Genomic DNA, 12555 nt, shown 5'->3' with positions numbered 1-12555 from the left:
GAAATCTTTTGTCAATGCAGCTTTTCAAGTTTTTTGCATACAAGACACCGTAGCCATTTTTTCCATCCGTCTCAATAAATTGATCAATTTTGTCATGTATTAAATAAAGAGAATCGGCGACAGTGTTAATTGTTGGAATAGACTCAGCCGACCACGTTTCTGTAGCTTCTTTAAGTGGTGCCAAAATTTCTACTGCTCTCTCGATTGATTTCCACTGTGATGCACTGATGGTCTTTGAAGAAAAAATATCTTCATTTGCACATAAGCTGATAATTGCACTCTTTAGATGTAGGACAGAAGCCATGCAATCCAGTTCACAATTCCATCTTGTGTTCCAATTGATTCTTTGAGCGTCTGATTCTGATTCAAGCAACTCAGCTGCAACTGATGACTGGTGAGTTAAAGAAGCCAAATCTTTGCATGTTTGCAACGCATCATCCATTCCAGCAGTCATTCCAAATGAGTCTCGAACTGCACATTGCAAAATATGGTTGTTGTACAAGTATTGGTCAAGGCATTTGACAATTTGACTGCAAGTTTCATGTTTCTTGCCTGGTCGTTCACACAGTACATTGGCAAATCAGCAGGCAAATTTAGTTCTTCAAGGGAGAATCCAGCATTAAGATACTGTGTGTCTGTCTGGGAACTGTTGGACATGGGGTGTCCAGTGATGTAGTCTCCAATTTTCGTCAATAGCATGAAAAGTCCAAGAGATGTAGCTGTCCTGAGCTCTAGAAGTCCAAAGGTCAGAAGTAAATGCAGTACTTTTTAGATTTGGCGTAATCTCCGTTATTATACTCTTCATTACAGCTTGAACTTCTCTTGACCGAATTGAAAGCTTTCTTAAATATGTTGTTCTGTGATGAAGGCTCAGTTTAGGGTTTGCAATGTCAAACAATTTCTTGAAACCTCTTCCTTCGACTGCTGAAAAGGAGGCCAGATCAGTGCAAAAGTAATCCAGCATTGCAGAGTCAAACTGTTTTTGAATGGAATTGTCTTAGTCATATTTGGACTTTGTTTCAAGCATTTCGACCAAGGTTTGTTGTTTCTTCTTAGGAGGAGGAAGAAGAGAGTTGTCAGTTTTTTCAGAATACTCAACGCAATCTTGGCTGTGTTTTTTTTCGAGGTGACGATGAAGTCCGCTTGTGTTTCCATCTTTTGTTTTCAAAGACTTTTTGCACGCCTTACATTCAGCACCGTCACTTGTTTTTTGAAAATATCTCCAGATTTTGTTTTTTCTTGGTGACATTTTTGATTGTTGAAATGAGGCAAGAATATTTCTTTTCAATATAAACAATATGTGTCAAGTTGAATTCCACTGGTAAACTAATGAAATTAAGTCGAAACTGCACCAATTTATACAAAAAGTTTTTGTATTTAAAATCTAATTAAAAATATTTAAAATCTAATTAAAATTTTTTAATTAGATTTTTAAAAAAAATCTAATTAAAAAATCAAATTAAAAATTTAATTTGTTTTTGTCAAAAACAAATTAAATTTTTAATTAGATTTATTAAAATCACGGAGTCAAAATATTAATTAATTAAAAAAACAAATTATTAAGCATTTTGTAAATTATAACAATTTTTAATTTGGAAAATAATATAATTTTTAAGTCTCGTTCTACTTTTCGCAAGAATTTTCTATTTCTCGTTTCTCACGAGAAGTCCCATTTCTCACGAGAAACAAAAACGAGACGAGATCTCGCTCATGGTTACTCAACTTGGAATGCCATCTGCAAGAATATCCTATGAATAAGACTTTGATAGCGAATCTTCTTGGAGATCTAAATCGAAGGTTTAAATTAGTTCTCCTGAATCGGGTACGGTTATTCACCATCTGCTGCATGCTTGTTAGATCCAACCATTGTTGTTTTTATTCTTATGTCAGAAATGGGCACCTTACTCCATGCAGTAAAGATGTATATAACAAGTATTTGTGGAGATGAGCCATAATTACAAGCAGCTGTCGAGTCAAATGGGTCTGAATGTGAATCTGCTGCCATGAAGTGCTTAAAATAATTTTCAAAAAAAATCCTTTCAAATAAAGGAATTAGTAATAACCAAGATAATCTTACTATTTCAGGTCAATTGTCAAGATATTTGGCAGACATAAGGCGTAATGATGCCCTGCCAGGAAACGACTTGCTCTTTTGGAAACAAAACAAAAGCAAATAAAGATTGCCGTGTTGGTTGAAGATTTGTTGTCCGCCCCAGCATCACAGGCGTTTGTGGAAAGTATTTTTTCACTTTGTGGAATTTAAACTGTTGGGTGCCGTAATCGAATGAAAACATCATTAAAGATGAGAGTTTTTATGAAACTATATATAAACTTTCCAGGAAGCACATACATCATGTTTTAGACAAACAAGGTCATATATCATGTTTTAGAAAAACAACGTGTATGAGCACACATGCTTCCTGGAAAGACTTGTGTAATATCATAGAAACTAACAAAATTATGATGTTAAAATCAGACTAGTCTTTTCAATGTTAAATTAAATGTTTATATATATAAATTTTGTTTCTCTTTGATAATAATAAAAATTAACAATTACAATAACTTTTAGTTTTATTAAGTTTTTTTTATTTTTCTCAAGTTTTATGTCAGGTCAGGTTACCCTGCTACTGGTAACATGTAACCCAGTACCAACCTGTAACATATCCTGCTACCTCGTAGGATACCTTATTTTAGGCAAAGACTAAGAGAAGCCAACTCTGACTTGACATACCCACTGCCCTGGGCAGGAGTGGATCATCTATTAGGCTGGCTTAGATGTAATTATTGTTTCCAGTTTTCATTCTATTTCCATATATCCATTGTTTCCAGTTTAGGATGTTGAATGCTGGATCTTCTTGACTAATTGCTTAGGTTTTACTTGTGTTTCTGTTTTTTATGACAAGGCGACTCATTCTATTATCTCCTAATGAGAGCACAGCTCTAAAACTCAGTTTGATGGTTTTTAGGCCAGCTGTATATTTGTGGTTTTAGGCCAGTTGTATATTTGTGGTTTTTGAAGTAACCTTTCTTCTGTTGAGTCTTATCTCTAGCAAAGTTCAAAAGACCTGCTTGCACTTAGTAAAATTAATTTAAATTCAGCTGTTTCATCTTGTGATCATAGTGTTGATGGTTATCTTCCTTTAATTCATAAAGACTACAATAGTCACATGCTTGACCTTAGCATTTACATTCGAAAGAATTCACCTATTTATCAAGAAACTAGGTTTGAATCCACAGATTCCTTTATTTGCTTTTGTTTGACACTTTTTAACTCCATCACCTTTCTCTTTGTTCTATATTGCTCTCCTTCATCTCAAGACTGCACTCTTTTCAATGTTATTTCTGATCAAATTTACCAAGCTCTCTCTCTTTATCCATCGGCCAATATTGTTGTTGTTGGTGACTTTAATGCTCTACACACTGAATGGCATAGTTCTAGTGTCAGGCATTAAGGCCCACAACTTTTGCCTTTCTCAAATCCTTACACAAATAGCCAACTTTCCAACTTGCTTTTCAGACAATCCGAATCATCTACCTTCTCTACTTGACTTATGTCTTGTTTCTAATCCTTATCAGTGCTCAGTTTCTCCACATGCACCATTAAGTGCTTCTGATCACAGCTTGATTTCTCTAAAGCTATTATCTCATTCTTCTTTATCATTAGAATCTCTCTATCATTGTACCTCTTACAAACTACCTTAAAGCTGACCGGGACACTATCCGTGATTTTCATTGTGATGGCTCTTGGGTAGAAATCTTTCGCTTTCCTGCTGACAAATATGCCTCTTTTGTAACTTCTTGTTTTTCAAGGTGCAAAAACACATTGTAAACATAGTTGGACCTGCTCTTGCAGCCAACCTCCAACCATTATCACATCATTGTAATGTTGCTTCTCTTTCTCTTTTCTACAAATACTTTAATGGACACTGCTCTAAAGAGCTAGCGTCTCTTGTGCCATATACTAAAATTCATTCTCGTGTTACTCGTCATTCAATTAAGTCACATCCTTTTACTGTGACTGTTCCTAATTGCTCTAAAAACTCTTATTTGTCTAGTTTTTTTCCTCGAACATCAGTTCTTTGGAATTCGCTTCCTTCATCTTATTTTCCTGATTCATATAATTTGCAATCCTTCAAGTCGTCTGTCAATCGTTATCTAGCTCTACAATCTTTATCTTTTCTCTTCCAGTAATTTCCAAATCTAACAGTGGTTGCTTGCAGCCTTGTTGGAAGCGAAGATGTTAAAAAAAAAATCTATTGCCAAAACAATCCTTCAAAAAACAAATGTCTGTTTAGTATTGCTAGAACCAATGTAAAAAGATTTTGTTTACTGCCAAAACCCACTATTCTCAGTACACAAAATCTCATATTTCATCTCAAAAATTAGGTTCCAGAGACTTTTGGAGACTTTTTTAACATTTTAAAAAAGTAAAAAATATAAAATGTTATATTTAGATAAAACATAAAATAAGATTAAAAACTATATTAATTTTATTAATAATTAACCAATGTTTATAAATACAAAAATTAATTTTTTTTTAAATTTATAAATTCAAAATTTATGTGAACTTTGTTTTTGTAAATTAAAAAAAAATTAATTTTTGTATTTAAATATATTTTTTTATCTAAATACCTAGTATACCAGATATTTAAATGTGCCGATTATATTTAGTTCCTGTCCTCGTGTGGTAAAAGAATCTCACTCCTTAAATGCCTTTGTTACTTATTTAAATTAAATTTGCTAAATTAGCATATTGCAACAAAAGTTCTTTTGACAAACATTCTATTCAATGTAAATCAGCGAGCCAACCAAGTTTCTGAATTAAAAGTTATCGAGCTTTATAAAACTTTCTAATTTAAAAACTATCGATTTAAATAAGTTTTTTAACTTTTAAATTTATTTAATGATAAAAACTATAATATAAAATTAGATAAACAAAAATACCAATATCTATGTAAAAAAGTTTCAAAATTTTATTTAAGTATTTTTAAATTTTTAGTTTTAAAATTCTAAAGTATTTAAAAACTTAAATATTCAAAAACTTTCCATATAATAAGGGTTGCCAGATGACTGGCTTTTATGGAGGAACATACAGCGCCAAACTTGTAAAAATAATTTTTTTTATATCTCCTTCGTAAAAGCTGAACATATTGCAGGGCTTGTGATGAAGAAAATCGTCAAGCGTGTTATATCGCCTCGTAAAATTAGAATATGTTTTCATCGGGTGTGATTATGTGCGCTCGAGATAACGTCGGCGAGCGCGATTATGAAAATTGCTAAAGGCGATACTCATAAAAAGCTTTTTCTTTTTTATATCTTTTTTTATTTGTTACATAGTTTTTTCGTCAAAAAATGTTTGAATTAGTATCACACTTATGAAACTACTTCAACGAAAGAGATTTTTATACTTCTTGTATATTGTCAGATCGCGATTTTATTTTTAACTATTTATGTTATAAAAAAATAATATCAAACAAAAACACAACTTCTTATTGATTTAGTATTGAAGTATAATTTAGTGACTTAGTTTTGCTTCGTTGTTTTGATATATGTATTTTAAAATGTTACTCTGTAAACTTAATTAACGGTTAATGGTTTTTATATTTCTTGATATTTTTTATTCAAATTAATTATTTAATTTTTTTCTAAAATTTCTTTTTTAAATTACGTTTTTTTATCTTAAAAATATAACACAAGAATAATTTGAAATAATAATAAATAAAAATTATAGCTTTTCATTTAATAAATATTGACATCATTACTTAGTTTTCTTTTCGAATGTCCTTAATTGCAAACATTCTAAACAACAGAATCATTTTAAATTTGAGTTAAAATAAATAATAGTTAATAAAAAATCTATACAATGAACAAAAACTAATTTTAAAAATTACTCTATTATTAATATTTATTTTTATTATAAACGATGTGTGGAATATTACAAACAATAAATCAAATAAATTTTACTTGATATTTTCACAAGATTAAAAATACTCCGCAGTTTTAGTTTTCTTATAATGGTTTTCTAATTTTCTATTCTTATTTTATTTGCACATTTTTGTATTCACATTGTGTTTCCACGTGCACATTCCATTATTGAAATTAGTGGCGATTAACGACTTTAAACTGCTCATTCATTACGTTAGTGCAAAAGAGAACGACGTTGTGTTTTTTATATTTTATATCAGTTGTTTGATAACAGAATATCTTTAATAAAAAATCTTTTTTAAATATCTTATGAAAATAAAAAAATAATCTTGAACTATTGGACGAGCGTTATTTTATACGCTCGTTATAAGCTAAACGAGCGTTGTTTATCACGCCTCGAACGTTTGAAAATACGGTTTACTTTGTTCTTGTTTTCCCTCTACTATATCAAACAAAGGAGAGAAGCGATTTAAAAATGAAAACTTAAGTAGATTGCTCAGAATAAAACAAGTTGAATATTTTTAATGAAACATTTATAAAATAGAAAAATACTCCTGCTATGAATATAACCTAGCCAAAATTTATTTTGATTAAAATTTATTTGTCTAAAAAATGTCATGTTTATCTACTTTTTTAAATGTCAGAATGCAATAACTAATATATTTTTTATTTTTATTTTTATATTTTTTAAGGCCACACCTAAAATCCCAATTTCGTAAAAATACTGTATGAATTTTTTTTTGGCCTAACACACTGATCTTTAAGCCTATTGAATCCTTCCATACCAATCGTAGTATAGAAGTCGTCCTCGATGGACAGCATTATACTTCATTTCCTATAAATTCAGGGGTTCCTCAAGGTTCTATCCTTGGCCCTATAATTTTTTAATTTATATTAACGATCTCCCTGAAATTCTCACATCTAAAGTGGCATTGTTCACTGAAGCCGACCCTCTGATTGCTTGGAGAGGACCTTGGGGCTTGAAAAGGATCTCACTTCTGCGACAGCATGGAGCTTACAATGAACTTTAACTCAGATAAAACTCAACTTTTTTTAACTAACCGCTATCGCAACAATCTAGATCTTCCTATATTTATGAATGTTAATGTACTCAAAGAGTCAACTATCTTTCGTCTTCTAGGATTAACTCTTGCTTCCGATATTTCTTGGAAATCATATATTAAATCTATTGCAACATGGTTGCATCTCTTTATCAGACTTGCCACTTTCTTACTACGAGTTTTATTCTTTATCTCTATAAATCTCAAATCTGTCCTTGTATAGAATACTGTTGCCATATCTGGGGTGGATCTTCCAATGATGCTCTTTCTCTTTTGGACAAGGTGCAAAAACGCATTGTAAATATAGTTGGACCTGTTCTTGCAGCAAACCTCCAACAATTTTAACATTGTGGTAATTTTACTTCTCTTTCTCTTCTCTATAAATACTATAATGGTTGCTGCTCTAAAGAGCTCGCATCTCTTGTGACATCTACTAAAATATACTCTTGGGTTACTCGTCATTTAATTAAATATCATTCTTTTACTCTGACTGTTCCTAAGTGTTCCAAAAATTCTTATTCTCCTAGTTTTTTTCCTTAAACACCAGTTCTTTTGAATATACTCCCTTCATCTTGTTATCCTGATTCATATAATTTGCAATCTTTTAAGTTGTCTGTTAATCGCAATCTAAACTGTTTGTTTTACAGTGCTTTAACCAAATTATATTTTTAGGTTATATTTAATATATTTGAGGTGCTGAAATTATACTTTTAGGTATGGCTATAAGTCAACCAGTGTGTTAACAAAAGCAGAGATAAAGATTCAGAAAAGAATTTTAAATAAAAACTAAAATTTTCGAACCAGTAAAGTTATTATTTTTTTTACTTTTTTAATATTTTAAACAAAAACAACCATTATTGAACAAATACAATTACTTTAAAAAAATTTTATAAACTTTAAGAGCAAGTATTTACCTTTTATTTTGACTTCAAATTTATCTGAATATACTGGTTTTTTCATAAGTTTTGCAATTTGAACTCCACATTGGTAGGTCCCACCATCAGATAAAACAGTCTTAATTTCCAAAGAAGGAAATATGTATCTTTCAGTTCCATTTACAGATGTAAAACTGTCATCTGTCAGGACAGAATCATTACCTGGATATATTCTTTCGACACCATTTTTGAGCCAAAATATATCATCTTTTGTTATAAAATAATCTATTATCAATGCTGTAAAACGACAACTAGGAAGTTTCAATATTGAACCTGCCTCTATCTCTACAGATGAATTTATAATTTGAGAGAATGACAAGTCTGAAAAAAATAAAATATATCTATGTGAAAGAAATTCAACAAAAAAATTTGATATTAAGAAAATAACATTCTTGTATTATAACATATTAAAAGTAAACTAAAAATAATTGCGTAAATAGCTGAATTAAGTAGAAAATTATTTCTTTGCACTTGAGAATATAGAGTTTTAAAGTTAATGACTTTTAAGTAACCAGACCTTGCCTCGATTTTAACAAATTAATTCTTTAATTGTTAAGCTAATGCACTAAAATAGCTATAATTATTATGATTAAAAGCTTATTATTTGTTTTATTTAGATAAAAAATACAATACAAGGTCAATTGACAAAATAAACATAATCGAAAATTCTGTTTATTGCATACACAGCTAGATTGCTTTGTAAAATCTAAATACTTTATTGCCAACTATAATTAAGCAAATAAGAAGGTAACCGTAATTCCATTTTAGGGCCCCTAATATTCTGGGAAAAAATTCTTCAAAAGTAGATCAACCTGGTACTCAAAAGAAATGAAATTTTATAAAAAGTTTGAAAATAATAATTTTTTTATGAAAAAACTTTAAAAAAAAAAATATTATCAAAAGCCTGTAAAAATGCACTTTTTTTATTTTTAGTTAAAAAACCATAGTTATTATGCGATGAAATTCAAAATAATAATTTTTACATAAAACAAATATCATAAAAAAAATTCTTCATAAAATGAAGAATTTTTTTTTCCCAGAATATTAAGGGCCCTGAAATGTTCAAGGGACTAGTGGCAACTCTAAAAATATTTTAATTTCGAAATTTTTTGTTAATTCAGTGATATTTTATTATATAGGATATATTTAGAGCTATTACAAGGCAATTTAGTGCGGCCGTGACGCAGTGGTTAGAGCGCCTGCTTTATAAGCAGGAGATCCAGGTTCGAAACGAGCTCTGGACAAATTTTCGCGTCACGGTAAGGAAGGAGGCGTAAACTTCCTGGTTAAATGCACTTCCGCGGTGCTCTGTGACAAGACCGTTAGGACTTTTCGGGGTACCTAAAATAAAATTAAAAAATTTAAATAATTATGTTTTTTAATGCACCCTTATATATATAAGGAATGTACCGGAGATCCAGCAGGAATTTGTGACTTTTAGGTCATTCCGGTTTCGGCCGGAACTACAATATTTTAGGCCGGAATTTATTTTTTTATCTTTTTTTTAAGGCATGTGACACTGACTGTGTAAAAAAATCGTTGTCCTACAGGGCAATGAAGAACTAAAGGTAAACCTAGGTAAAAAATGCAAAGTTTTTTTCGCCAAGAAATATTTAAAAAATTCATTGGAACTATAGTAAAATTTAATTCTTTAGACAAAAAATATATCATTAAAATTATTTTTTCTTACTTTAAATTTTTTGCCTTGATCGCCCAATTAAAAACTACAAATAAGAAAATTTTTGTGAAATGATTACTCAAAATTTACCAGCAGTTTCAACATGAAATTTGTACAATGAAGAACAAAATGTCAAAGTTTCAGCTCTTTTACATAATTATTAATTATATAAAGAAACCGTTTAAACAAAAAAAGCCTTAACCCAACTTTATTACTCATTTATTTACAGCATTTATGTCAACATAGCTCGGGGAAGCGCCTAAAAAAGTAAGCTACAATGCCTCTATCGCCGACAGAAGCATGCGTTCCGATTAATTAATTTTGTGTATCGTTTTCATCATTCCAAACCATTATTTATGGAGAAGAAAAAACTAATATTTACGAGGTCAATGTTTATAAAATTTTATGCTTATTTACATGTGGAAAAATAATTTAACTTTACCTAATTTTAAAGACTTTTTTTCTCTAAACCCAATTAACAATTTTAATTAGAAATAAAAATTTTGTTTATAAACCCATTTGCAGAACAAAACATAACAAATTTTGCATAACATAATTTTGCATAAATTTTTTTTAGGCGCCCCAAAGAAGACCTTACGTTCTTACCACAAAGCACCGCGGAAGAGCATTTAGGAAGTTCGCACCTCCTTAATTACCGATATTATAAAACTTGCCCAGAGGTGGCATTTAGCTTCTGATTCACTACTGCTCTACGACTTCTTTTTGAGCACCATATCTTTGGAATAATATTTAGAAATATATAGAATAAAATTTTTAAAAGTAAACTTAAAAATTTTGTTCTGTGTATTGATGATATATTTAATCTTTTTTTATAACAACCATATATTTGTCTTTTTAATTGTAAGACTGTTGTTTTTTTTGTAAGACTTTTTGTTTTTAATTGTAAGACTGTTGTTTTAATTGTAAGACTGTTCTTTCCTATCATAAAAAGATTACAGTCTTGCTGTATTTACTTTTTATATATATTTATATATGGTATTTATATATTTGTGTTTTAGATCTGACAATAAGGTCCAACTTTTTTATTATTTATAACATTAGTGGTTTGGTTTAAATATTTAGTAAATATCACGATTTATTGAAATTTTTTTAACTTGTTTATGTGTTGATGTAAAAAAACTTTTAAAAGGTTCTAATGATAAGATCATTATGATCTTCTTTCAGAAGCCTTGTTGTTTTGTTTTTAAAATAACAACAAAAATGTAAACAAAAAAAAAATCGTAATAATCCAAATTCATTTAATTTTTTTTTTTTTTTTTTTTTTTTTTTGATCTTTCCAGTGGTCTGAATTACTCCAGTTCTTGCGTAAAACTCAAAACGAGGATGCGTTTTTAAATTATAGCTGTTAGAAATGTCCCTTCTGAGTCCGAAAATAGTTATGTTTTGATTTTTACGCATTGGGACGGAATATTTCAGGCGGATGGAATAATCTACGACTATAGTAGATTATTCCAATGTTTTTATTTCTATTTTTTCTACTGTAAATCATGCGCGGAGTGTTGCTTCATTGGCTATCTTATAGCCTGACTCGCAACGGAGTGCTGCTGCATCGACTTACAAATAGCCTGACTCGCAATGGAGTGCTGCTACATCGACTATCTTATAGCCTGACTCGCAAGGAAGTGCTGCTAAACCAACTGAGAGTTTGGTTTGGGCAGGCAGTCGGTCAAGTAATAAAAAAAAATTCCGGTCTTGCATTTTAATTTTTTTGTGTCAACAAAATACGGAAAAACCAACAGCTATAATTTAAAAACGCATCCTCGTTTTGAGTTTTACGCAAGAACTGGAATAATTTAGACCACTGGAATAATCTACCACAGGTATTATCTAAACAAACACAGTGTAATTTTATTTGTAGTACTCAATTATGTAAGTTTTATTTAAGATTTATAGAAGTTTAGGAATATTGTGGGGCAAAAAGAGTTGCTTTCCAGTTTTGGGCATCAAACTAGCTCTTTTTTTATCAAAAATATTATCTACCTCTGAGAATAGTTTCATTTTAAATGTTACTTAAATTTTAAATAATTAAAAAGTATAGAATGCCTAATACAGTAAATATTTCAATTTTAACGTAAATAAAAAATAGAAAACAAATTTGAAAAAGAAATAATTTTTCATATAAATATTATGCAGTTTAAAACTTTCAATAAATAAAATCATAAGAAACAAATAAAAACAACAGATTAGATTTAAATGAAACAGGAATCAAATTAATGAAATGTGTGTGTATATATATATATATATATATATATATATATATATATATATATATATATATATATATATATATATATGTATTCGGCCGGAGTTCTAAATTTCCAATCCTGTATATTCCTTATATATATATATATATATATATATATATATATATATATATATATATATATATATATATATATATATATATATATATATGAAGACATATACGCCTTTAAAGATGGATACGGTGTCGAAAGCAAGGGGTTGTATAAAGTATCTAAGGCAGATTAGGGAGAGGAGGGATCAAGCATTCAATAAAGTAATGGATTACGGGATATGATCAACTTCAAAAGACGCACGCTCTAATTTAAAATATATATTTTAATTTATACAGTTTTTTTAGATTAAATTTTTTTTAAACTAAAAAGGGGTGGGGGTACTTTGTAAAAGCATTTTAGGAGAGATAGTAGTCAAGACTTATGGCAACAGGGGAAGGGGGTCAAATTTCTAAACTTTTGGCGTACTTTATGGACAACCCAGTAGCGCTGCGCTCTCCTCCTTAAAAATATTTTGTAAAAATATTTAAAATATAAATAGCATATTTTCGTGTGGGCCACTTTAGCCTAATTTTTGAAGATCAGATCATAGACAACACTGGCCCTAGATCGTAAAGGGGGTGACGTATCTGTTTTTTGTTGACTAAGGCTTAGAAAATTTTTTTGCCGACCAAGATAAA

At 29.8% G+C, this 12555-nt stretch overlaps 1 protein-coding gene across 2 annotated transcripts in view; it reads right to left on the bottom strand.

The window, feature by feature from the left end:
• Positions 1-12555, bottom strand: part of LOC100208992 (adhesion G-protein coupled receptor G6) — a 104409-nt gene that overhangs the window by 68006 nt on the left and 23848 nt on the right. For both annotated transcript variants that reach the window (XM_065812288.1, XM_065812289.1), the window contains exon 2: positions 7901-8242. In XM_065812288.1, the coding sequence (XP_065668360.1) occupies positions 7901-8242 (342 nt within the window). The remainder of the gene's footprint in view (positions 1-7900; positions 8243-12555) is intronic.

This window comes from Hydra vulgaris, chromosome 12 (assembly GCF_038396675.1).
Source record: "Hydra vulgaris chromosome 12, alternate assembly HydraT2T_AEP".
Lineage (NCBI taxonomy): Eukaryota > Metazoa > Cnidaria > Hydrozoa > Anthoathecata > Hydridae > Hydra > Hydra vulgaris.
Note: the sequence above shows the minus strand (reverse complement) of the source record. Positions and strands in the feature narration are given on the sequence as shown.